The 27,645-nt window shown below is 41.1% G+C and overlaps 1 protein-coding gene across 2 annotated transcripts in view; it reads left to right on the plus strand.

The window, feature by feature from the left end:
• Window positions 1–27,645, plus strand: part of hhat (hedgehog acyltransferase) — a 143,929-nt gene that overhangs the window by 41,262 nt on the left and 75,022 nt on the right. For both annotated transcript variants that reach the window (XM_031902598.1, XM_002934677.5), the window contains exon 8: window positions 5,273–5,423. In XM_031902598.1, coding sequence (XP_031758458.1) covers window positions 5,273–5,423 — 151 coding nt within the window. The remainder of the gene's footprint in view (window positions 1–5,272; window positions 5,424–27,645) is intronic.

The following is a 27,645-nucleotide window of genomic DNA, read 5'->3' on the forward strand; positions in this document are numbered from 1 at the left end:
CCCATAGGAATGAATAGTTATTGGGTAAATTTTTCTGTTATGAGCTCTAATCTGACAGTTGGATAAATCTGTTCCTTGATGGGGTACACCCTGCTCCAATAACTTTAATGGTAAAGTCTGGGCACCCCTGCTTTAATACAGGGGAGTTTTGGGTAGTCATTTTCTCTGACCATCTGAAATATATTCTCTGTGGGGGAAAGAATTTATGGCTTTTCCAACAATTTTACAGGGCGGGTTTATGTCTCATTACAGACAGAGACTTACTGTCAGGATCAGCGGGATTCGAACCCCACTTGGGGTGTTCCTGACGGCATGCATTTGCCTCTATAGCCACTGGAGGCATTTGGGCTCTGTCTGTTTCTTCTCTTGTCTCCTACTTTCTGTCTGCTCCCTTTCCTCCGCCCACCTCATTAACCTCACGTGTTTCCCATCTCCTAATCTTCACCCTTTATAAGCCTTTCCCTGACCATTGCCCCTTGCTTAGTCATTAATTGTCTCTCGTGACCCTGCCTTCGTGTTCCCTGTTCCTGTGTCTTTTCTTGTTCCCACTGGTTCCAAGCTCCAGTTCCGTGTCCTGATCCTGCCTTCTGCCTTGTTCCTGAGTCCTTTCTAGTCCTGCCTTGATTTCCCGGTTTTGACCTTGGCCTGTCCTTGACTTCGCTTGACTGCCGCTTGCCCTGACCTTTTGCCTGTTTTTGGATTCTGCCTTTGCCTGCCGTTCTACATTCAGTTTGTATATTCGTTGTGTGTTCGGTTACATCGCTAAGTTTATTAAAGTTCTTCACTTTCAACATGGCCTCCGACACCAGTTTTGTGACTTATGGTTACACTCCGGGTTACCCAGTCTTCAGGCTCCCACCTTCCTGGTACTCCACAGTGTCTCCTCAGGGAGATCGTGACACTTACAAACAGTCAATACATGAAAACAAGTCAACAGACATTATAAGGGGTGTATATAAAGTATCACTCTAGAAGTTCTCTCTTAAATGAACTTTATTCTGCGTAAATGAACAAAACTGAAGCAACATTTTGATGAATCTTCTATTTTATTCTTCAAGTTTCATACTCTCTAGATGACTATAGGGTTCAGTGACCCTAGAGCAGATTGAGTGTAAGCCTAGATCTTTACTGTTAATATTATTTATTGATCGTCTTTGTGTTCTATTCCAGGGTTAGTGACCCTTGCAACCAGAATACAGTATAAATGCCAAAATAAAGAACTGTAGAGCAAAAAGATGACAAAAAGGCCACATTGCAGTGAACTTTTCCGATGATATAGGCATTTGTATATTGTTTCATTGTCTCTGTTTAGTGCATTTGAAAGGAAATTATGTTTCTTTGTTCTGCAGTCGTACAGTTGGAAAATGAAAACAAAACATAATGATGTTCACATCTGGGCAAAAACTTAACTCTCTACACATTTAGCAGTCATCTGTGCTTTACCTTGTCACTTTTTTGGTTTGAAAGGCTCTTATTTACTTTTCTAGGTAACTCAGTTTTGCTCTCTCCTCCCTTATGTTTGACCCTTATTCACTTTTCAGTGGCTATTCTATCCTCAACGGACTCCCAGGCTTTACTGCAGTCATGCTTCCCTTTACCACCCCTGGTAAAACTCGCAGTACAGTAGCAGGGTGCTATAGTCAGCTCATCAACAATAAGAAACACACTATTCTTGTTTTCTATATTTAGTACCCTTAATTATTTTCATAAAAATAGTAGTATGTGCTATTGGGTAATCGTAGATAAAAAACTGCCATTTTAAGTACTAATTGCCGCTTCCTGGGACCATTTGGTTCACAGTGCACACAAACAAGCCAAGGCACACTTAGTACATGGTAGGGCCCATCAGCCAATGAATGGACAGAGTTCTGCCTTTTACCCCCACACTACTTCCTGTTACAGTTAGAGCTGCATTATTTCCTGTCAGCTGATCTCTGAGGGAGCACACAGCCCATCACTAAATGGCGGCTCAAGGGAAAGGATGTAAAAGAGCAATATTTACTGATATATATATTCCAGTTCAGCAAGACTATCAATTGGCTAAGTATTCATTCTGGGGGTACAGTTTTCATTTACACCTTTCTCTTTTTCAGCTCCTTATCCTGCGAGTTTCATCCTTGATCCTTCTGAAGGAATTAGCAGTCAACCTTGTCAATATTTTTCAGATTGTACCTCCTAAGGCATTAACACGGTAACACAGTGGGGCTCATTTATAAACACTTGGCAGATTTGTGACAAATCGTAACCAATCAGTGATTAGATTTTTCCAGCCAGCTGCAGGAAGAACGATTAAATCAAACTTCTGATTGGTTGCTATGGGTTAGGGCCTAGGTGCAAATTTGCCCAGTGTTTATCAATGAGTGCAAGTTATTCTTCCCCCCTCATGTGTCAATGTATTTAAGTTACACATTACCTTTATTTTAATGTCTGTAACCTCTACAAGCCAAGGGCCCCTTTCCTCTAGTATCACTTAATGTTTGACTTTGAATCAGTAACAGGAAGGGAATTTAATAGAGAGAAAAATAATAAAGTCAAAGTCAATCTGCAGATAAAATCTAATTAAAAGGAAAAGTTCATTAGTGTGATGAACGGTGCACCCTTAAACTATAGGAAACACTTGTTCCATTTCATAGACAAAAGATCATTTTTATGGATTTGGCAAATCACGTAATTCACTAAGTGTTAATAAATATGTTTTAACAACTCCCTGGACAAAAATATATAAAAAAATCCAAAACATTGTTTGTATCCTGAGAGTTTAGTTCAGAGGCTATACTTGCCTTTGTCGTGTACTTTCTAATATCCCTCAGATATGAATTCATTGCTGTAGTCAATAGCAACATCCTCTCGGGCCTATGCCATATACTTGCACTAAATCCCTTTTGAGGTCACTGGCTATTTTTCTCCAAACTGATTAAATACTTGCTGCTGAGCATGAAGAAGGCAAAAAAAAAAAGAGGTGGACAAGAAACTGTAAATTGTAATGTTAAATGTAGGCATCAGCTCCGAAGGCCTTTTCTATTAGCTTATGATAAATTCATATACAGGGTATAATGGTATCATTTAAAGCTTTATGCTAGCGTTCGGAAAACAAAGCATGAAAAACAGCAAGACATTTCCCCAGTGCTGTGGATTATAAAGACATATAGGAGGCAGGCATTTAATTTGTGCTCAGGCCCCTTTACTGTCATGCAGCTCTAGTCAAACCCCTTATAACAAGGTTGCAAGTATATGACAAACATTGTCATTACTGTTCTGCACTGCCAAGAATATCTAGGAGATCTAATAAGCTCTCTTGCCAACTTTACCTTAAGTGACCTTCAGTCTTTCACAACTTTGAGGAACATCTGTTACAGAAAAAAAAACATTCTCCTTCCATCTCAACAAAGCCACTCTCAGGCTAACCCAAGGATTCTAGAACCGATTTATGGTTATGCAACTAGGCTACCCATTCCCAATGCTTTTTCCACTCCCAACCCTTCTGCTCACAATCCCTATGCCAAAGGCAGCAAAACTGGGGACAGGGCAGGTAGGAGGTTTAACAACTACTAGCCTGTTCCACAAACTCCCATGCAGATTCCATGTTTCTGTTAATTGAGACTGTCGATATTGTTGTTTTAAAATTAAGCCATAAACACTTATATATTAGTTATTATAATAGAACAAAGATTTAGAACAGGACACAGGCACAGAACATTGTAGGATGATTTTAGACATCAAGACCAACGGCCATTCGATTTGCTTGGGTCTTAGAATGTTTACATAGAACACGGAATGCATCTGTTGTCTCTTGTATTCATAGTTCGAGGCTAAGAAAGTCACAAATAGTCTCAGAAACACCAACTACACCAATAACATTTAGGACACTGCTGATGTAGATGATTTATTTTACCAGAGAGATACCTTTTGGGGCTATTGTGCTGAGACAGTTAAGCCTTTCCTAAAGATGGACACAGACACAGTTATGCTAAAACAAGGATGATGATTGGATGCTATAGGATCAGCCCCATGTAGGAAGAAATGGTTAAATGATAATTTTTTGGTGGCAGATTTATCAAAATGTGACTTTAGAGCTTTATACATAAAAACCCATCCATGTTCTATTCATAACTATGGGATTTTGAGAAATACATTTCTAAAAATCCCGTAGGAATGAATAGAACATGGGTTTTTCTGTAGTGAACTTTTATTTCACACTTTGATAAATCTGCCCTTTTGTATTGAGATTTATTCCTTTCACATTCTCACAAGCTTTCAGGACGTATGAGCTATTATTTAATACTCTGTATTAATGTATACCTCAAATGAAGCTGTTTCAATTCGAGTAAGAATTTATTTAAATCCAAGAGTGACAAGAATCATATATCACTAATGGAGAATCATATGGGAAGACGAGTACATATGAACCCGACATTTTGAGCATGAATACCACATTTTGGAACATTAGAATACGAGTCCACAGGTGGCATGCCATGTTTTATATTTTTGGCTGCTTAAATGCAAGTACCCTTTATAATTCTTAATATTCTGTAGGTCCAGACTGGGATTCAAAACAGGCCTTAGCATTTCAAGTACCCAGAGGCCCAAACAGCCCCCCCACAGGCCCACTAAACAATAACTGTCTATGGCATCTTACAGCAGCCCCTCTGGCATTTGCCAGAATCCACAGATTGCCAGTCTGGGCCTGGGTCCTGGCATTCCAAGTACCCAGAGGCCCAAACAGCCCCCACAGGCCCACTAAACAATAACTGTCTATGGCATCTTACAGCAGCCCCTTTGGCATTTGACAGAATCCACACATTGCCAGGCGGAGTCTTCCACTAAAATTTCATTAGAACACCAAAAATTAGTCCTACAGAGTATGAGGTTTCATAACAAGAACTGGTATTCTTAAGTCATTATCCTATCAAAACGTGTAGTTTTGTTGCCACTTTTGACTTGGTAACAGCGTCTTACTGCATAGCTTTTAATTGGCGTCTTTGTCTGGGTACAAGCCAGCAATGTAAATGATAAATTACAAGCTTTGTTCTTTAGAGTTCATTGATTTTTTAAGTTTTTCTATCAGACTCACAGCAAACACTTTTAAAAAAAAACTCCCCAGCAGGATGGATATTGAAAGCTTTGCCCATGGTGCAGCCTCTTTGCGGAGTCTTGTTATAGCAATTTGCAGTAACAGTGGTGCCACTTTTGGGACTGATATTGCCACCTGGACTAATTTAGGAAACCAGCTATTTTTGTGTTCTAGAGATAAACATTTTTTTTGTTCTTGCAGGTGGACTGGCCTTGGCTCAAGTGTTATTCTTTTATGTGAAATATCTGGTCCTGTATGGCCTCCCAGCCCTTATTGTACGATTGGATGGACTAGATCCTCCGGCTTTGCCCCGCTGTGTTAGCACTATGTACAGCTTCACGGGAATATGGAGGTCAGTTGGGTGTTTTATTCCAGGCAGTGATTTTTTATCATGGAATAATAATAATAATAGAATAAACCTGTAACTTTTTACTACATTTTTTCATGCTAATCAGTAAGGAGTAGTAGTATTTAACAAGCTTATACACCTTTACAGTGGATATTGTAAATTGGGTTTGCTTGACATGGCTATTGGCTTCTAAAGAGAAAGCAATAATTTAGTGTAAAAGGTTTTTTTCTTTTATAGAATAGGTACATACATTTTCTAAAGGGCTGGGCTAGTGGGACACCAGGAAAAAAACCCAAATTGGGCCCCGGTTTAAGTTTCTTCCTTCCAGAAACATAGTGGCCACAAATAAAAGGAACGAGACTTGGCATGCACGGTGAGGGCAGATGGAAGTAGAAGAAACACGACATGGCGTGCGTGTGGGTTTGTAGTGATTGGAGGAGTTCCCATCTGGGGTGGAGGTCCCCTGAGGTGGCAGCCCTGGTGGGACCTAGACACCACAGTCTTAATCTGCTAAGGGGAATGGTTCTACAGAGGTGGTTATTGTCCAGCTTGCCGTTTCAGCCTAGCATTACATGACCTAGTAGTCCAGTTGTGTGACCTCTTTTCTCATAGTGATATAGAGTGATGCCATGCTATACAAGCCCAATAAGAGGGTAATGGTGACCCTTTGACTTCAGAATCACCTTCTTCATATGTTGACTGGCCTGTATGGATTTCAGTATGAAAAACATGCCGAAACATAAGCACATAAGTGCTTATATAAAGGAAATCTGTCTTTAATTCATACACTACATAATTCATGTAGATTTATTTGTGGCATGATATTATGTGAAATAAGCATATAGATGTGAGTATAATATATATATTATTCATGCAACTTGTGGGGAATGCAAAGGTCATGTCTGTTTGGCAAGGCATTGGCACTCTTTGCATGGTGGACCTCTTTAAAAATATAGATGGACAACAGTTTTGGCACCCCATTCCTTTGAGTGGGAGAATAGTATATTTTTGTACATAAATGTTCTCACCAAACCTAAGATACACAGATTTAAAAGGCTTTTGTAGTATTTTAGGTAAACAAAAGTGCTAGTATACAAGTGTCATTGGAAACAGTGCAGCAAATACACCCATTTCTGGGGGTACATTCATGGGTCCCACGCTATTTGTGGCACTTCCTTCTTCACTTTATCCTTTATGTTTTGAAAATAATATTAATATGTATTATATATTTATATACATATATTCATCTCCGATCATATCATTTCCTTCCCCAAATAAGATATGTTCTTGTAGTTTTCACACTGAAAAAGATTTTCTGGATCAGAATTCTTGTACTTTGATTAGAACAACTCATTAGTCTATGAAATCCAGTCGGTAATAAATGTAGACTGTTGTTGCTGTCTGACCTTCGCTGACTTTAATTCTGCACTTCACACACTCCCAATTAATTCCTGACTTTAATGGCATAATCCTCTACGGACGGCAAGGTTGACAAGTGGGTGAGTGGGCAGCGATTCCGAATGTGAGGCAGAGACTGCAGAAACTTTATTGTGTATAGATCTTCCTTAGTGTCTGTATCAGGCCCACAAAAAAACATGTAAAGATAGACGTCCACAAACTAAGTAAATGTTTTGGAACAATGAAAATGTATAATGTATCTATATGGGCAGTAATCTTATGGGAATTGTAAAGTGGGGCATTAAGAACAACGTATATGGAGCTCAGAAGACCCAGAGAGGTCATTGTGTGCCCACTGAGCAGTGACATCGGCTTGTTATGGGAGCTCAGAACGGAACCAGGGTTGGTTTCCAGAATGGAACAAAAGATTGGAGGTCTGTGCCATGATCTTGCTTTTGGATGTGTGACTCTTAACTAATATAATAATAGTACGCTGTTTCATATTAGGTTTAGGACAAGCACTATCCTTCGCTTAAAGGAGAAGGAAAGGCTAGTAAAGAGTTAATCTCAAGCTGCAGGCATACCTTCAGTTCTCTCAATAGTGCCCTTAAGTCTCCCCATATTTCTCCCGTTCAGAAGCCAAACAGGAAGAAAAAAATGTGTAAAGAATGCTGAGCTGTGTAAAGAAAGTTCCCATAATGCCTTGCTCCTGCACAGACACCCAGACCAAGTGAACATGCTCAGTTAGTAAGACTATGGGGCAGATTTATCAAAACACGAGTTTGAATCCCGAATGGGAAAAATTCGGATTGGAAACGAAAATTTCTGATGATCGCAAATATCACGAAAATGCTTACGAAAAAATCGTATTAGTCACGATAATATCGTATTGGCGATCTGAAAGTCACGGAATTTTCGTACCGAACCATTGCAAACAGCGGCAGAGCCTTTCCGAATTTTTCGTGCGGGCGCTCGGAAAAATTGCACGTACGCGAAAAAATCGTCGCGAATACGCTCGGGTCATTGTAAATCTCCCCCTATGAGTCAACTTCCTGCTGATTGGCTCAGGCCCCCATTCCTAAGGAGGGGGGAGTGAGTTCTTAGCATTCTTTGCGTGTCTCTGGCAGAGGAAAATAGACACAACTAATCTTTAGACAGAGGTCTCTTACTCTTACTTACTTAGTTTTTACCTTTCTTTCTCCTTTAAAAGGTTCAGAACTAAAGCTGGCCATACATGTTACAATTACGATCTTTCCTGCGAGCACTGGTTGGTACCCTCCATTGACGTTCAGGGCTGAATCGTCACATATGGAGGTAGGAACAATAGAAATTCTCCCCCTATCTGACAATTCAGCCCTAAATGTAGCTTTTGCTCGGGCTCCTTCGACGACGCCCAAACAAAATCTTTTGTCTCGCCCGATTGGTGAGATGACGGATATCCAAGGCTTTTAGCAACATTGGTCATCTTGTCGATCCACCATACACACTTAAGCCTGTTTTTAGTTAATTTCGGGCCAGCCTATTATCAGTTATATACATTATATTATACATTTTCTTTAAATAAGTCAGAAGCGTGATTTCAGATTTCAAAGTGCTTAATGCTTTAAAATGAATGCACTTGAGATATGACAGATGTGATATTTTAATAATATACACAACCCTAATAAATTTCAAAGCTATGCAAATGTTTAATATTTTAGAACAGTACTTGTAAATTCTGTCTGAGACTTACAGTGTGTGGGAGTATCTTCCTTGTCTCTGTGCGCGCTCGTCAAACTCGTTAGGGCTTGTGTGCAGCCCGTGATCTTTAATGACAGTAGACTGGTGGGGGAAAAAGAATTTCATAGTACAGGATCTAGACATCTGTGATTTTTGACACTTATGGAGCTTTATACATGGAAGTTTTCTTTGTTTTAAAATTGAGATTTTATAGAGGGCTTCTGTAGATCTTTAAATGGGGCCACCATTGGGTTGCTCTGATGTAGATTTGGCAGGTCTGGGATGGAAATTGATTTAAAATAGGCTTTTAGACACATTAAAGCACTGATCTAGATTCCTGCATAGGATTTGTGACTCCTTCCTTCTGACCCCCTCTTGTTGAGGGTTACCTTAGGCTTCTGACTTTTGGACATATTTAAGTCTTGGTTCTTAAGCTGTGATTTCACCTTTTATTACTGGACTTTGACATGACTGGAAGCACTGATATACTAGAGAAGTGCTGTCCAAGTAGTAGGCCAATTATTTCTCATATAACATGTTCAGGGGCCGGATTGTATTATAATGATGATGTCATACAGAGAAGTCTATGGAGACTTGGGGGCCAGTCTGCTCTAAAGACTCATTGGCTCCATAATTTTCATATAAAGTAGATCAAGTAGACTTGAGTTACAGATCCAGGGTTGAACTCGGCTGGTGGGACACCAGGAGAAAACCCAGTAGGTCTTGCCGACCCAAATCCGATCTCTGCCTGTCCTCCCCCATCACTCCCTGCTGCACTTTCTCCCCCAGTTGTGGAAAGTAAGTATAAGGTGTGCACACAGGAATGGGGAGGTGCTGGTGGTGGGGGGCCCCAGAGGGAGTGTGGGTGCCGTGGGTTAGCACCTGCTCATTGTGAAAGGCACAAGAATAGGGCAATAGACTGGCATCTAAAGTGACCCTGCATTGGGGTTAGTAGGAAAGGAGAGAAATTATTTATCAATAGATAAAAAGATATACATTATATAGAGCTCAAATAATGTATGGTAGTTTCCCTTGCTTCAACTAGATGATATTGCTTGAAATGGTCCTTTTCATTGATGGATAAATTACTTTACATAAATTCTACATTAATTACAACAACTAAAGGACTTGGCCCCAGTGTAAATAGGTAACTCTACCGACAAAGACAAGACATGAATGTTGTGGTCATAGCCTCATTGCACCCCACCTGAAGGTTTCAAATTTAGGTAAAATTTTGCTGTATGTAAGTCTACTGCTTCAACAAATCCAAGCCGGTAAGAAATAACTGTTAGGAAACATCTCAGAAGAACAGAAGCTCAGCTAAACCAAAGGTATAAAATGAATGGTGCAATAAAGGCATTTGCGTATGAGAGTTCAAGGGAGAAGGGTCATGTAATTAATCAAGGTATTTTGAATATAAGGTCAGACCTCATTACACAACTTGATCAATCAATACATTAAAGTATGGTCTGTAAGAAGAAACCATTAATCTACCAGAGGTGAAAGTTGATGGTAACACAAGTTGGTTGGACACTAGAGAATTAGATAATGTGTAAATGTTATAACTCGATTTCACCGAGGAAAAGAGCTGGGTCATTTAGCTGTGACAACATGTTGCCGTATATATTCATACCTGTCAGTAAAATGGTAGCTAAAGGCTTCCTAATTTCATCAGGGATGTGCTCTAGTAAGTAGGTAATAAACTGGCTCTGACCTCTAACCTGAATGTGGAATTCTGTTACTTGGTGCTGACTCTGTAACATTGTAATCACTTTGCACCAATCGTCTTAATTGCATTTATAAGGGAGCCTTATACTTCTTTATAAATAAGGTCAATAATTGGCTTCTTCGAGACTGATTGGAAGCTGATCAGAAGGTTGGCTAAACAATAAACATAGCTGCATTTGGAACATCCAGGAATAGCCTGGTTTTAAGCCTTTATAAGTGAAGCATTTGGGTATGTTGCCTATATATACGCCTTTAATCAACATGAGCAAAATACAGAGATCTTATTGGGTTTTTTTTCACTATTTTCTTGTTTTTATTTTAAAAAGCAATAAGTAATTACTTTGTTTTTATTCTTCGTTTCTTCTGTATAAACAATCCCCTCCCCTCCACCCGTTGTTGTGTGTGCTTTGACATACTGTATAAGCAGAAGAATGTTACGTACGGAGGTCATCCTCCCAAATATTGTTTGCAAGGAACAGAGAGTAGCAACTAAAATGAGTTTAGTAATGTAATATTTTACTCAAGAAAAAACAAAAAAAATCCATAGGTTCTTCTTATGTAAAGCAAACGGCAAAAAGTACAGTAGAACCCTGATTTTACATACTTAAGTTTAATGGTTTCCCGGAACTGACACAGTTTTTGAAATTTTTTCCCAGATTTTACATTTTCCCCGAATTTACGCTGTTTTGGTGCCATATGCTGGGATTGTTAACATCAGGGTTATACTGTATGTTCAACACAAGTCCTATGTATTGTTGAACTAGATGATATACTATGTACTTTTGAACTTACCGTATATACTCGAGTATAAGCCGAGTTTTTCAGCACCAAAAATGTGCTGAAAAATTAACCCTCGGCTTATACTCGAGTCGGATTAAATAAAAGCAGGAGAGATCTCACTTGTAAAAGCCCCTGGCAGCCAGTTGTCCCAGGGGGGAGCTGGGGGATGTTGCGTGGAGCTGGGGGATGTTGGGGAGAACGCTGGGGGGAGCTGGAGGATGTTGGGGGGAGCCAGGGGATGTTGGGGAGAACGCTGGGGGGAGCTGGGGGATGTTGGGGAGAACACTGGGGGGATCTGGAGGATGTTGGGGGGAGCCAGGGGATGTTGGGGAGAACGCTGGGGGGAGCTGGGGGATGTTGGGGAGAACGCTGGGGGGATCTGGAGGATGTTGGTGAGAACGCTGGAGGATGTTGGGGAGAACACTGGGGGGAGCTGGAGGATGTTGGGGAGAATGCTGGAGGGAACTGGGGGATGTTGGGGGGAGATGGAGGATGTTGGGGAGGATGCTGAGGGGAGCTGGGGGATGTTGGGGAGAATGCTGGGGGGAGCTGGAGGATGTTGGGGAGAAAGCTGGGGGGAGCTGGAGGATGTTGGGGGGAGCCAGGGGATGTTGGGGAGAACGCTGGGGGGAGCTGGGGGATGTTGGGGAGAACGCTGGGGGGAGCTGGAGGATGTTGGGGAGAACGCTGGAGGATGTTGGGGAGAACACTGGGGGGAGCTGGAGGATGTTGGGGAGAATGCTGGAGGGAACTGGGGGATGTTGGGGGGAGCTGGAGGATGTTGGGGAGGATGCTGAGGGGAGCTTGGGGATGTTGGGGAGAATGCTGGGGGGAGCTGGAGGATGTTGGGGAGAACGCTGGGGGGAGCTGGAGGATGTTGGGGAGAACGCTGGGGGATGTTGGGGAGAATGCTGGGGGGAGCTGGGGGATGTTGGGGGGAGCTGGATGATGTTGGAGAGGACGCTGAGGGGAGCTGGGTGATGTTGGGGAGAATGCTGGAGGGAGCTGGAGGATGTTGGGGAGAATGCTGGGGGGAGCTGGGGGATGTTGCGGGAGCTGGATGATGTTGGGGAGGATGCTGGGGGGAGCTGGAGTATGTTGGGGAGGATGCTGAGGGGAGCTGGAGGATGTTGGGGAGGATGCTGAGGGGAGCTGTCATTTTATTGGTATCTATTTTGATTATTGAAACTTAGCAGTAGCGGCTGCATTTCCCACCCTAGGCTTATACTCGAGCCAATAAGTTTTTCCAGTTTTCTTAGGTAAAATTAGGTACCTCGGCTTATTCAGATTCAGATTCAGATCGGCTTATACTCGAGTATATACGGTAATAAATATCTAGCAGCCCATAAACTTTGCTCAGTGAGGCTACAGTTTTATAGTTATTTTCATATTGTATTACTTTTCCTTCTATTCAGGTCCTCTCCTACTCATATTCCAGTCTCTCATTTAAACCACTGTCTGGTTACTAGGGTAATTTACATTCTAGCAACCATCTGCTGAAATTCCCACCTATAGTTTCAATTGAGAACAATAAGCTATGGGGCAGATTTATCAAAATGTGGGTTTAGAGCTTATTACATAAAAACTCACTCACGTTTTATTCATTCCTATGGGATTTATACGAAAGTATTTATCAGTGGGTGAAAGTTAGAGTTCACCATTTTATAAATATGCTTCTACAAATCCCATAGGAATGGAATTCCAAATCTGCCCCTATATGTAATGGTAAATCAAGTCTGGGTTGATATTACATTACTAATTTTATTTGAATGGGTTACTAAAATATTTAGACCTTCACGTATTGATTGAGATGCCCAGAAATGCATAAATAAGTGAAAATTGATAACTTTCAGAATTGATTCATTCATTGCCAATCTATATTGAAACCCAGTCAATGTATAGGGAAGGCGATTGGTGAATTTACTAATGTTCACATTTCATTCTCAACATCAGATCACGTTCAATTGATTTGTTTTCTTGCTGTAAGAGCTCTGAAGTAATAGAATATCCTGCAGCTTGTAGGGAATTGTGGGTCAATTTCAATTATGTGAAAAAACAAACACACATTTACCTGTGCACCTTCTGAATTATGATCCCCTTCCCGCACTTACATTTTAAGCCTATGAATCACTGCTTCCCATAGGGCTTCTATCTTTTATCCGTGAAAAGTTATATATCGGAAAAAAACACTTGAGCCCAGGACAGAACAGTAGATTTTCTTTTAGAAGGGAAAAATGTCAGTCCCAGGAGTGACAAAGCTACCCATGGAACCTGTGGGATATTAGTCAGTCTCACCTGCCGAGACATAGGGACGCAATGGAAGCAGAATTATCCAGCCGGGGCTACGGAGTTCAATAGACTAATGGTTTTGTGGGGCAGCACAATGGCAAAATTATTGATAAATATTTAACATTATAAAATCCAACTGCAGCATATCCATTACCATTATGGATGCATGCACTGTTTTTATTGGAATAAATAAGGACAAATCCAGATTAAACCATGTCCTTATAATGCAATGGTTAATTTATTTCAGTGATCCCCAACCAGTGGCTCAGGGGCAACATGTTGCTCCCCAACCCCTTGGATGTTGCTCTCAGTGCCCCCAAACCAGGTAGTTATTTTTGAATTCCTGACTTGGGGGCAAGTTTTGGTTGAATAAAAACAAGATTTCCTACCAAATAAAGCCCCTGTAAGCTGATAGTGTGCATAGAGGCCCCTAATAGCCAATCACAGCCCTTATTTGGCACCTCCATGAACTTTTATGGTGCTTGTGTTGCTCCCCAAGTCTTTTTGGCTCATGACTGAGAAAGGTTGGGGACCCCTGATTTATTATAATGGTAATACCAGTAAAATGTGTCTTTACAATACTGTACAGCTTTTAATATATAGTGAAATTATTCTTTAATTTTGATGTCTAAAATCCTTGTATATGCCCCACTTTACACCAGAAGTCACCCTGGAGCAAGAAGCAACAGAGCCCTATACTTATTACCCCCATTCCCACAGCTTTGCCCCGGATGCAAATGCTCTGTAACTGAGCCCTTAGGGTTTTTAGTGGTTCCTCCACCACTCCCTGAAGTCTAGTTGCCAGTACTTTTGCTAATATTTTGAAGGCCACAGAGATAAACCTTTAGGATTTGCATTTATATGAGGGCTTCCCTGTTTTAAATAATTAATGAAATTGGGACCTATGCACTTGAATTGGGCAATTTTTTACCATCTATGAGAGAGTTGTAGGATAGGAGTCTGAATATCCATGTGCCATTTGACCATTTTGCCATCAGGGCATACAGACTTTCCATTTTCAAAGCTGCCTATTGCATTTTTTACTTCAGGGTTGGTATCCTGTGGTATTAGTTTGGCTACTTGAATGTTATCTAGGTAGTTGCATAGGTCTTGATATGTATAGCTGGCTTTGGAACTGTATAGAGCAGCGATCCCCAACCAGTGGCTCGGGGCAACATGTTGCTCCCCAACCCCTTGGATGTTGCTCTCAGTGCCCCCAAAACAGGGAGTTATTTTTGAATTCCTGACTTGGGGGCAAGTTTTGTCATGGGCGACTAATCTCCCCGTGTGCCAGAGCCCTAATAGTCAATCTTAGCCCTTATTTGACACCTCCATGACCTTTTATGGTGCTTGTGTTGCTCTCCAAGTCTTTTTACATTTTACTGTGGCTCATGAGTAAGAAAGGTTGGGGACCCTTGTAGTACTGGACATCTTCTATCACACACCAAGCTTGTTGCACAGTTTCATGTCATTCTCAGTTACCAGTCTAGGGAATACTGTGTGCTTGAGCTGCCCCCAAAACAAGGCAGCCAATAGATTATTGTGAGTATTTTTCTACATGTGTTAGATCACTGTCCTCTGGTCACAGTCTGGTTTTTACTTTCATGAGCACCATCTTGTTTATATTGTTCCTCAGCTACTATTCCTGAGGTTTAGGCCTTGTGGAATACTCTAACAGCCCTATTTCTAACTTCATTAATTATGCCAATGTAAGTAACCTATTTAAAGCCATGCAGGCCTCCCAGACCTCTAGGGTTGTGCTGGAGTTTTCCTGCCAGAAAAGTTTCAGCTTCTTAGGAAAGGCATTTGAAAAAAATGTGTCATTTGTTCTTGGTGGGGTCCTCCAAAATACTGATCTTGGTGTCTCAGGAATGGATTACTTAGCAGAAGAGGGCACGGTTAGAACAAATTCTGTGGAGGACATAGGATGTTTCTGTTTATTGAAGTCCTGTTAAGTTGGCAAGAATCGGGTCATAACAGAGAAAAAGGGAATAATTTTTAAAAATGTAAATTATTTAATTAAATTGAAATCTACGGGATATGGCCTTCTTGTGATTTCGGGTTTCTGGATAAAGAATCCCATACCAAATCTTATATCTTTCTTACACAGAATGGATAGGCATGGGTAGATTAATCAGCTTGGATTGTCTAGAGAGGACCCCCCACCAACCAAAATTGTTAAGCAGTAAGACCCAGCCGTGAGTGCTCCAAATGTGTTTTGGAGAGAAAGAGGGAGGAGGGAGAGATCAATTATGGCACATTTATGGTAAATGAATATACAGAATGGCCATTCCTGTAGGAACCTGCTGGGTGCCATTATCACATCAAAATGATTTACAGCCAAAATGTTCTCAGATGTATGGGCAGTGTTTTAAGCGGCGTTTTAAGAACACATAAGTATTATTTAACATGACAGACCTGCTTTAAGCTTCAATTAAACTTTCTGCTATGGGGAGAATGAAGTAGAGTGAATTAAAATTTAACATACGGTGAAATAGAATCGCAGTGCATTCCCGCAGCTCCTTACCCCCTTTGAAGAAATTTAGCAAAAGGCTAAATATTGTTATTACTCTGAGTTACAGAGCCATGAATGCAGAACAAATTGCCCTGTATTTCTGTTTGCTGGGAAAGAGTGTGGGAGGCTTCATAATGGCTGCTGATTAATTACAGTTTGGTTTTTGGTATATAGTACAGTCATCAGGAAATTCTCAGTCCGCTCATAACATTCGTAGCTTGTTTGAAAGGTATGGGAGAACTTGCTTCAAGTGAACCAGCCCCGCGTAGAGCGAAATCAATGTAATCATGGCTCAGTTGTGTGACATTTTCATCTCAATTCTTCAAGCCCGTGGGTAGTCACACAGTGCCGCTTTATAGAAAAGATCCTTTGTGGGAAATGCACTTCACACCGCACAAAGCCTCTCTAAATGACATTGTGTCGGAGGAGCCAGGGGTTGGTGTGTGTTTTACCCAAATCAAAAATTTCTTGCTTTTGAGTTCTGACTCCAAGGCAGAACATAAATGAAGGTGAAAAAAACAAATGCTAGAGCTTGCGTTGGCTCATTCCGTATGTCTAATGAGGAGGAACCGTCTTCCAACAGGTCCTGTTCTACCAGAACTTGACGGCAAGGGCACAGCGAAATCGAGTAAATTTCATTTTGGCAGAATGATTTGAATTTAATCTCATTTCAGCGGCTTTCAGTATGCATAACACTGCAAGCTTCGTCTGCGTCAAATGACTTCACTGATTGATAGTGAAATTGGGTCAGGCTGCATGAAAGTTCAACTTTAATATTTCATACTTATTTTCATAGGAATATTGGCTTTTTAAGGGGCACTCGTCGAAATAAAACTTTTAGTCTCAAAGCAATGGATGAGGAGGGGATATATATATTTGTATAAATAGTTAATGCAGTGTTAAGTTCCTCCAGTAGATGACAGTAACCCATAAGGTTGGCCATGCTTGGCTAGGAAGTTTGTAGAGTGTGGAAGGTCCAGAAACCTACAGTGTATAAGGCGGTTGGGTTAGAAGAAGAGTTTATTTGTACTAAGTAAGTTCTTATTAAAGTACATATCCTTTGTAGCCAGTGCATTCTGAGCTTATCCCCAGGTAGGAAGCTGTCCATGTTAAGGTGTTGGTAGGTGATATCCTTTAATAGTGTGCCTCAAAGTTGAGAGGCAGCTCAGTTAGATAGCAAGGGCATCTGACCCCATTGAGAGTGGTATAAATACTATACAGCAGATACTGCGACTGTGTGGGATGGGGGTGGACTGGGTCTTGGATTGGCTGTGGTAGTCTCTCTCCTCAGACTCTTCTACCTCTTTCATTTTGATGTACGCTGCAAATGAGTGGGCAGGCGGTTGAGTGAGTGGGGGGTGTTCAAAGAAAATGACTGTGCACATTGGGCCATTCGAAGGATTTTTTTGCAATTGGGGCCAGGCCTTTTAAGTGTAGGGTAAAACCCCAGAGACAATAGTGCACCAGCTAGGGATATCAAAGACAGCAGGTGTCATTTACTAAGTTCAGGGCTGGGTTGCACCTTGCCCACTGTCCTGCACATGGAAGAATAGCTGCAGCTCTTTGTCCTCCAAAGTGGAAGCCTGCATTGGCCACTTGAAATCAGCCCTGCCTGCATTGGCAGCACTGTATTCATGAGGGATGGGTCCCCAACCAGGGTCAGATTGGGCTGCTGTGACACCAGGAAAAAATGTGGTGGGCCTCGCTGACCCAAACCCGATCCCCAACTGTTGCTGACACTTTGCCATATCCCTCCCCCAATCACACAGAACAAAGTATAAGGTGTATGTACGGGGGGAATGGAGGGGCTGGCAGTGGGTGAGCCGGAGATAGGGCCAAGTTCTGCATGTCGCTCTGGATTTTTTATTGATCTGTTTTTAGGTTCAGAGCACAGCCAAACCCAGGCGCATTAAGGGGCACTTTTGTGTGTAGGTAAGTGGGACCCTACAGGCCTATGAGTGAGGGCGGGTGTAGCTGTGTACTGCTGTGGTGCCGGACAGGACTGAGCTGGGGAAAGAGCAAATGTTGGGTGGCTGCCTCTATCTGGCAACAATACTATGTAGTATCCAGGCCATAGACAGGCACTGGGAGTATGCTACATGTTCACAAATACGTTTTAAATACCTGGGCCACTAGTTCTGAGAGGCTGTACTGGTATGGGATCCCTTTTCGAAAACCCGTTATCCAGAAGCTTCGAATTACTGAAAGACCATCTCCCATAGACTCCATTATAAGCAAATAATTATAATTTTTAAAGATGATTTCCTTTTTCTCTGTAATAATAAAACAGTACCTGTACTTGATCCCAACTAAGATATAATTACCCCTTATTGGGGGCAGAACAGCCCTATTGGGTTTATTTAAGGGTTAAATGATTCCCTTTTCTCTGTAATAATAAAACAGTACCTGTACTTGATCCCAACTAAGATATAATTACCCCTTATTGGGGGCAGAACAGCCCTATTGGGTTTATTTAATGGTTAAATGATTCCCTTTTCTCTGTAATAATAAAACAGTACCTGTACTTGATCCCAACTAAGATATAATTACCCCTTATTGGGGCAGAACAGCCCTATTGGGTTTATTTAATGGTTAAATGATTCCCTTTTCTCTGTAATAATAAAACAGTACCTGTACTTGATCCGAACTAAGATATAATGAATGCTTATTGGAGGCAGAACAGTCCTGTTGGGTTTATTTAATGTTTATATGATTTTTAGTAGAGTTAGGATATGGAGATCCGAATTGTGGAAAGATCCCTTATCTGGAAAACCCCAGTTCCCAAGCATTCTGGATAACAGGTCCCATACCTGTACTATTCTTTATGTTGACGACTGTGACAATAAAGGATCCATGTTTGCTTCATTACATCTATGTGTGCTTTGTATCATTTCCACTGTAAAGGTCTTCTGCAACAACTTTAATGTGAGTGGAGTTCATCAGCTACAGACACATTTCTATTGAGATATGCCATGTATGTTATAGTGCTATAATGGAGCAAGTCAAGCCTAATCTTCTGTTGCATAGACTGCTAGAACCCTATGAAAAGAATATCCTAGATAAAATATATGCCCTAATGCAGCCATCTAATTAACTAAGCATCAGACATTGGTTTTAATAACATTTAATAAAATAATAGTTTCCTTTTAATAGTGTGTGCACGTCTTGCACTAAAGCATTCTGTCCTGGGGTTAAGTGGAATCCCATGGGGCAGGTTCTATTTCTGAGCATGGGGAGACAGCTATTCTCCAGACGGAATTTTTCATCCTGATACCAATTCTTATCTATGTGGGTAGGCCGGTGACTAGATCAGCTACATGCCTTGAGGTATTTTTATGCATGCTTGAGTGAAAGTTACAGGTGACAGGTAGCTCTATCATGTGGAACCCAGCCGCTGATTTAGAGAATCTTTACTTCCCATCCGGTCGGGATATTGCTGGCACGGTATGTGTTCGCCGTTTGCATTTTTACTCCTAAAATGACTGCAATAAATTGATTGAAAATGTTTTTTTTACACCCTAGGGATGAGCAAAACACACCAGCGACTTCTAAATCTCTATGGCTTTTAGTGCTTTCTTGGTGAAAAATGACTGACGGTTTCATGCGGCCAAAAAAAAGTGTTGCAGGCATTTTGTCTAGTCAAGTAGAAAAGTGCCGAATTCCTCAACAAACAGGGATTCATCATATAGTAACAGAGTATATTAAGAGGCCCCTTTATCAATTAAGAGGCCCGTTTAATTCCACTAAAACCATGAATGTCTAGTCATTTATTAAAAGATCCGAATTGAAAAGCCATGAACTTTAAAAATGCAAAAAAAGTGCAGAAAATATGCAAAACCCATGAATTTTTTGCACTTTTCAATGCATGGAGCGTCCAAAAAAATAAAAAACATTGCGTCCCCTAATACTATGAAGCAAAAGAAGATCTTCCAATTAGAAACAGGACAGCCGCTCATTGACTTGTATATGACCTCGACAGCTTTAAGATATATATTTTTTCTCAGTTGCAGTTTTTGCGCATAGTAAATGGTGAAAAAAAACAAATTTTCTACAAAAAATGTGCATGTTTTAGCACAAAAAAACATAAATTGTAAGAAAAATAAAATATGAATGTTTTGGAATGTTGGCTCTTTTTTAAAATTGGGGCTATGGCCGACAGTCAATGCAGTTGGGGGGATTAATTCAGGATGGGTGTAGGAACAGATGCTCTACATCAGGGATCCCTAATCTTTTATATGTGTGAGCCACATTCAAGTGGAAAAAGTGTTGGGGAGCAACACAAGCATGGAAAATGTTCATGGGGTGCAAATAAGAGCTATAATTGGCTATTTGGTAGCCCCTATGTAGACTGGCAGCCTATAGAAGGCTCTGTTTGGCTTTACATTGGGTTTTATGCAACTAAAACTTGCCACCAAGCCAGGAATTCAAAAATGAGCACCTACTTTGAGACCACTGGGAGCAACATCCAAGGGGTTGGGGAGCAACATGTTACTCCTGAGCCACTGGTTGGGGATCACTGTTGTACATAACCGCACCCCACAATAAAAATGTTTGTAAATGCCCCCTAAGTATACTTATTTTTTGAAGTCATGTCTGTTGAGGGTGGTGTGGGTAGGGAATGGAGTAATTTGTTTGTATTCTATCTGGTTGGCTTTTGGCCTTAGATATTGTCTTATATGGCCATCTACATGGATAGTCAGTCAACACCCATCTATTTTTTGTTGTCGGGAATCATGTCTGTTAGGGTAGTTATGGGGCAGGTATGGACTAGGTTGGGTAGGTTTGGGTTGGCAATAGAATCACTTGTTTGTAGTCTAACTGGTTGACCTGTGGCCTTATTAGATATTGTCTAATATGGCCATCTACATGGATAGTCAATCAGTCAACACCCATCTATTTGTTGGAACTGATGGTACCAAGAGCATAAGATAAGTCTATGCAAAGCCTGTGGAGAAACTTGCATGTAGTTCCTCAGCTACCAGGACCTGAGCTTCCTCCTTCCGACATTAAAACATAAAGGGGCATTTACGTGCAGTTTTTTTTCTCCCAGTACGTGTGAATCGCATGGTGTTAGAACTTTATTGGATGCGCCTATTGAGGCAGCTACTTGGGAACCCTGGAACTAGCTCCAGGGTTTCTAGTGCAAGTAGGTGTATTTGCTTATGGTTCATCAGGGGATGAATGGAGTCTGTACGTTAAACATGTATGGCCACAATCCGTCGGCGCGTCCTAACTTTAGAGCAAGGTGCAACTGTTTGATCTCCATTCGAGGATCGCACAGAGCTTCACCCAGAGGCACAAATCATCGGGAAAAGTGCAAAACATTTCATAAGTAAGAGCTATAATCCTTTCCCTGTTATTTGCATTTTATCCTTCAGTGGTTTGAATCTATATCTAATTACAAAATTGATAGCGGCAAATCAGAACTATCGATCTTCATCCCTGGAGGAGACCTTCTCCGGCGGCTGTAATTGTAAAGGGAAGCTGTTGTCTAAAAGGCAAAGTGCCACATAAATACATATTCATAAAAAAAGGATTCTGTTGCGGCATGTATTTCATATTAAATATTTTCCTGGTATACTATAGAGCATCATGACATTTGCTGCCCTGTTGCTCTGCTTATTTATAATGGAATCCTTTCCCTTATATTATTTTCTAGTGTGGATCTATATCTAATTACTAAATTGATAGGGGAAAGACAGAAATATAGATAATAAGAATATCCTTGGGGGAGAGCTGCTCCATCTACTGTAATTTCTATAGATATCTGATTTATAAAAGGGAAACAGGCAATTTCCAGATCTAGTTTATTCACTGAACATTTCATACTAACTTAATAAATGAATTGATAAACATCTCACCTTATTCTCAACACAGAATAAGGTTATACATGCTACACAATGCTACACCTTATGTTTTGGGCCTCTCTTCCAAAGATGCCCCAAGTAGCTCCCCATCTTATGAGCATATCAACTTCAGATGTGCTAGTAAAATCACTGCAGAAAATGGACAATATACACCTTAACACCAGACATGCCAGTAAGATCACTACAAAAATAGACAACACTTTAACCCTAGACATGCCAGTACAATCACTGCAGAAAATGTATAGCAAGCATATTTACTCTAGACATACATAGTAACATAGTAACATAGTAAGTTGGGTTGAAAAAAGACATACGTCCATCAAGTTCAACCATAATGCCTATATATAACCTGCCTAACTACTAGTTGATCCAGAGGAAGGCAAAAGACCCCATCTGAAGCCTCTCTAATTTGCCGCAGAGGGGAAAAAATTCCTTCCTGACTCCAAGATGGCAATCGGACCAGTCCCTGGATCAACTAGTAACATCACTACAGAACAACCAGTAACATCACTACAGAAAATTAACTATAAGCTCTTTAACTGGGACATGCCAGCTAGGTCACTATCAATAGATAATGAACATAGTTACCTCATACATGGCAGTAAGATCACTGCAGAAATGAACTATGAGCGCATTAACCCCAGACTTGGCACTAATTTTCCGGCTGAATGGATTATGACCATATTAACTCCAGATATGCCAGTAAGATCACTGCAGAAATGGATTATGAGTACATTATCTACATCCAGGCATGCCAGTTAGATCACTGCAAAATGGATAAAGTGCATATTAACCCCAGACATGCCAGTGAAATCACAGCAAAAAAAAAAAATGGACAATAAACACATTAACCGTAGACATTCAGTAAGATCACTGTAGAAAATGGCTATATTAAAAGCATTAACTGGTAGAATGCCACCAATTCAACTTTTCTTGTATCTTAGGCTCCCATGCTGCTTGCCCGCCTCCTGCAGCTGAAACTTTTGCATAATGATTAAAGATGGCTGTGTGTTTCACAGTGGAATGCACAGCCTTGTTTACTTTTTTTCATCTCATAAGAAAAGAGAGATTTTGGGTTGCATGACCGGAAAAAGTGGTAAGAGGACTAGGTCAGCTATCTAGTAGGGCAGCCAGTAAATGGGGCCTGACACTGACCCTGCTTAAGGGCAATATTCCAGAGTGGGGCAAGTGCTCCCCTCCGTCTTTATTTGTGGAAGCTCATGCCTCTGATGTACTATGACAGGATGTAAATTGGCTTCAATAAGATTTGGTACCTTATGGCTTGATCTTAGTCTCCTCTACCTCAGGCCCTATGGCAGATCCACCTCCTGATATGATCGAGTACAGAAAGAGACTGAGTACATAGGCCCTCCCCTATTATATACAAGGGAACCAGGAACTAAAACCGTGGGGCAAATGAGGAATATTTCCCTCCCACTGGGCATAAGTAAATGACTGGGACATTCTGGGCAGTAGGGCAAGTTAATCTAAGTTTGCCATATAGGCAAGTACCATGGCTCGAAGAAAAATTGTATAGGTCACACCCACTTTTCCACCACACCCACACAAGGTCATAGCCAGATATTTTTTTCTTATTATCTTAAAATGTAAATTCGCATTGTGCATATTTAATATTGAATTTGGCACCTAAGCATGACTTGATGACATCACACGTCAGCACGTTCCATCGCCGGGAAACCACGTGGCCGCCATCTTGGATGAGGTGCTCGATACAAGTGTTCCCTGTCCTTTTAAGACTTTAATTCTTATGGTTACTTCTAAGGGTCATTGGTGTTTTTGGGCATCTAGAACTGATGGCTCCATATTTATATGAACTTTATTACCTCTTGTGTTTCCCTGAAACAGTAACTCTGCTCTTCTAGCGCCAAAGCCTTGTCTCCATTATGGACAATAAACACATTAACCCCAGACATGTCAGTAAGATCACTGCAGAAAATACCAGATTGAAAGCATTACCTGGCTGCTATCATAAATAGACTCCTGGGAAATGCAGTAAAGATCCTCACATCGTCTTTTCTAAAATGCTTATCCCATCACAGGCTTACTTTGCATTAAGCAGCATAAAATATATGACTTTTTATAGCCTGGGAAATCCTTGATAGCAGTGTAACAGATCGACCCAATCTTTAACATAATTTACCTGCACGCTGGCCGGGCCTGCCTGACTCAAGCTAGCCATTTATTATTCATTAGACGCTTTCATCTGCCGCCGACTTGTCCAGCATTTTATATTACAATAAGTCTATTGTTCCCACCTTTATTGTGCTCCTGTCGGGCAAAGAACGCCGAGCCATTGAGTTATTTTATGATTTGTTTTAGATTATGCAGCAAACAGATGTGCGGAGCGCTCCGTGGCTATGTTTCTTCCTATCTGCGCAGAACACCATCGCTTCACAAGATGAATGAGCTCAAGATGAGCCATTTATTTTGGGGCCGAGAAATAAAAAAAAAAACAAAAACCGATTAAATAATACAAGTGCATTAAAGCCAAAGGAAATCAAACGTAATTTTTTCCCAACATTACTGTTCCGTGCTTATGAATGTTTAATGGAGGAATGAATAAAGGAACGCATTTTCCTGTCCCTAAATATTTCCTCACCTCAGTAATAGGAGTCTGCTGTCTATTTCTGTGCTTTGCAGGCAGGGCCAGCTGTCTAGGTCCTGGCTGGCACGTACGTACTATATATTTTGGGAAGAGGGTTATGCTCTTCATTCTGCATTTAGTGTATTTTTTATTACTACACTGGCAGATTGGATAATCATCATTTTATATTCCTCTAGTGCCTTCTGCCTTCAAGGCCATGCTTGTGCCCAATCTGTGGCAAACATCCTTCTTTGCATTGGCCACTGGGCATCTGCGGCCAGTACATGTTGTGGTGTCACTTTGACACCCTTTTTTTAAAGTATGGAGATGGAAATTACAGAAAGATCCCTTATCTGGAAAACCTCAGGTCCCAAGCATTCTGGATAATAGGTCTCATACCAGTACAGACAAGGGTATAGCCAAGTGTAGTTGGCAACAGAGATCAGGGCAGTCATAGAACAAAAACATAGTAACATAGTAATAAAGTAAGTTAGGTTCAAATTCAACCTTAATATAGGTATGCTCGGGACCTGGGGTGTTCCGAATAAGGGATCTTTCCATAATTTGGATCTCCATACCATAAGTCTGCTAAAAATCATTTAAATATTGAATACACCCAATAGGATTGTTCTGCCCCCAATAAGGGGTAATTATATCTTATTTGGGATCAAGTACTGTTTTATTATTACAGAGAAAATAAGGGGTAATTATATCTTAGTTGGGATCAAGTACAGGCAGGGCCGCCATCAGAAATCATGGGGCCCCTCACAACAACATTTTTGGGCCCCCCTCCTCCCACGTACCGCCCCCAATGGCCCCTCCCCCAGTGACCCCTCCCATCAGTACAAAGGACACACAGACATTGGTAGCAAGGGCCCCCTAAATGATTGGTAGCCAGGGGTTACGTTTTGCATTGGTGCCAGGCAGGGACCCCCTAAAACATTGCTAGCCAGCCCAGGGCCCCCTAAAACATTGTTGGTCTTTCCCCAGTGTCCTCATACTGTGGCCCGCTCCAACATGCTCCAACATCCTCCAGCCCCCCCAGCTCCCCCCTTGCAACCCCCAGTATCCTCCCCAACATCCTCCAGCTCCCAGACTAGTGTCCCCCAGCATCCTCCAGCTCCTCCCCCTAGCATCCCCCAACATCCTCCAGCTCCCCCTAGCATACCCCAGCATCCTCCCCAATATCCTCCAGCTCCCCCAGCATCTCATATATTGTAAAAAGGTGAAACTGTATCCAGCGTGTGAGCACTTAGAAAAGGCAATGGAACTTGCGTTACAAGAATAGGCCAAGAGGTGACTCGGGGGAGGGACATGGCAGGGCTTTGCTGCGGTAGCGGGAGGCGTGTTTTGAGCACCTGTTTTACGTTCCTTCACCTACTTCCTTCGGCTGCATCCTCTCGTCCCCCAGGTTCGCCGCTGCATCCAACCAATCAAATTACCCGCTGACCACCAATGATCCGAGGGCCCGTAATTCTTTAAAGGGGGCCCGTGCTTAAAGACTGTAGCACGGCCGGGCCCCCTTTAAAGCAACGCGATTGCCCGGGCCCGGGACAATTGTCCCCCCTGTGCCCCCCTGATGGCGGCCCTGAGTACAGGTACTGTTATATTATTACAGAGAAAAGGGAATTATTTAAACATGAAATAAACCCAATAGGGCTGTTTTGCCCCCAATAAGGGGTAATTATATCTTAGTTGGGATCAAGTACAGGTACTGTTTTATTATTACAGATAAAAGGGAATCATTTAACCATTAAATAAACCCAATAGGGCTGTTCTGCCCCAATAAGGGGTAATTATATCTTAGTTGGGATCAAGTACAGGTACTGTTTTATTATTACAGATAAAAGGGAATCATTTAACCATTAAATAAACCCAATAGGGCTGTTCTGTCCCCAATAAGGGGTAATTATATCTTAGTTGGGATCAAGTACAGGTACTGTTTTATTATTACAGAGAAAAGGGAATCATTTAACCATTAAATAAACCCAATAGGACTGTTCTGCCCCCAATAAGGGGTAATTATATCTTAGTTGGGATCAAGTACAGGTACTGTTTTATTATTACAGGGAAAAGGGAATCATTTAACCATTAAATAAACCCAATAGGACTGTTCTGCCCCCAATAAGGGGTAATTATATCTATATTTGTCTATACTTCATTTGCACATTTTCCCTTCGTCCTAACTCTAATTAATCTAACATTAGGAGGCAAACATTGATGACTCCTACCTGATTTGTATAACTGGTGTGGAAGGTGCAAGCTTTCCTTTTTTTTCTATTTTGTCTAATTATATCTTAGTTGGGATCAAGTACAGGTACTGTTTTATTATTACAGAGAAAAGGGAATCATTTAACCATGAAATAAACCCAATAGGGCTGTTCTGCCCCAATAAGGGGTAATTATATCTTAGTTGGGATCAAGTACAGGTACTGTTTTATTATTACAGAGAAAAGGGAATAATTTAAACATGAAATAAACCCAATAGGACTGGTCTGCCCCCAATAAGGGGTAATTAAGGAAATCATTTTTAAAAATTAGAATTATTTGATTAAAATTGAGTCTATGGGAGATGGCCTTCCTGTAATTTGGAGCTTTCTGGATAATGGGTTTCCAGATAATATATCCAATACCTGCATCTAAATTATGGCAGCATTAGTCACTCTCCTTTAGTTTCAGAGATAAATGTACATTTTCCCTTGAATTGAACCCTGACTGATCTTCATGGTGAGCCCCCTTCTAATCATTTGGGCCCCAGTTTGGAAACCACTGTCCTATACACTGGCAATAACCTAATAGACACAAGGCTCTATTTCCTATTCTCTGTATAGTCTATTTCCCCTTTAATGTGTATACTTCTAAATGGAATTCTTTAAAAATAATGTTTTTTCATAAGAAGAGCAATTTTTATTCTCAGGATGAACTTGCTGTCCTCACGTGGCATGATCAGAATGTTACGTAAGTCACAGCTCTTGCCTCGGGCTACAGTATCAAGAGACGCTGATCCGTGTGCAGAGTTACATAAAGCAATATTAATTATCCCGGGCCATGATTCTCCCTCTGTGCAATGAAAAAGTCAGTTAGGAAGAAATTATTCCAGTCATTCCTCTAGACATGTTCATTGACTTCAGGTTCCGATGCAGATATGTTCTTTAGATGATTTAGCTTCATAAGGAACCTCTAATTCACCTTACACATTCATGGATTCTCTCTGGTTACCTATAGTTATGTAATAAAGCTAATCTGCTTTAGTTTTGGGCTTTGAAATGTCTCCTCATTATTATGAGGGTTACTGGTCATGGCTAGAAGGAAATAGTCCTTTCT

The sequence above is a fragment of the Xenopus tropicalis genome, chromosome 5 (genome assembly GCF_000004195.4).
Source record: "Xenopus tropicalis strain Nigerian chromosome 5, UCB_Xtro_10.0, whole genome shotgun sequence".
Lineage (NCBI taxonomy): Eukaryota > Metazoa > Chordata > Amphibia > Anura > Pipidae > Xenopus > Xenopus tropicalis.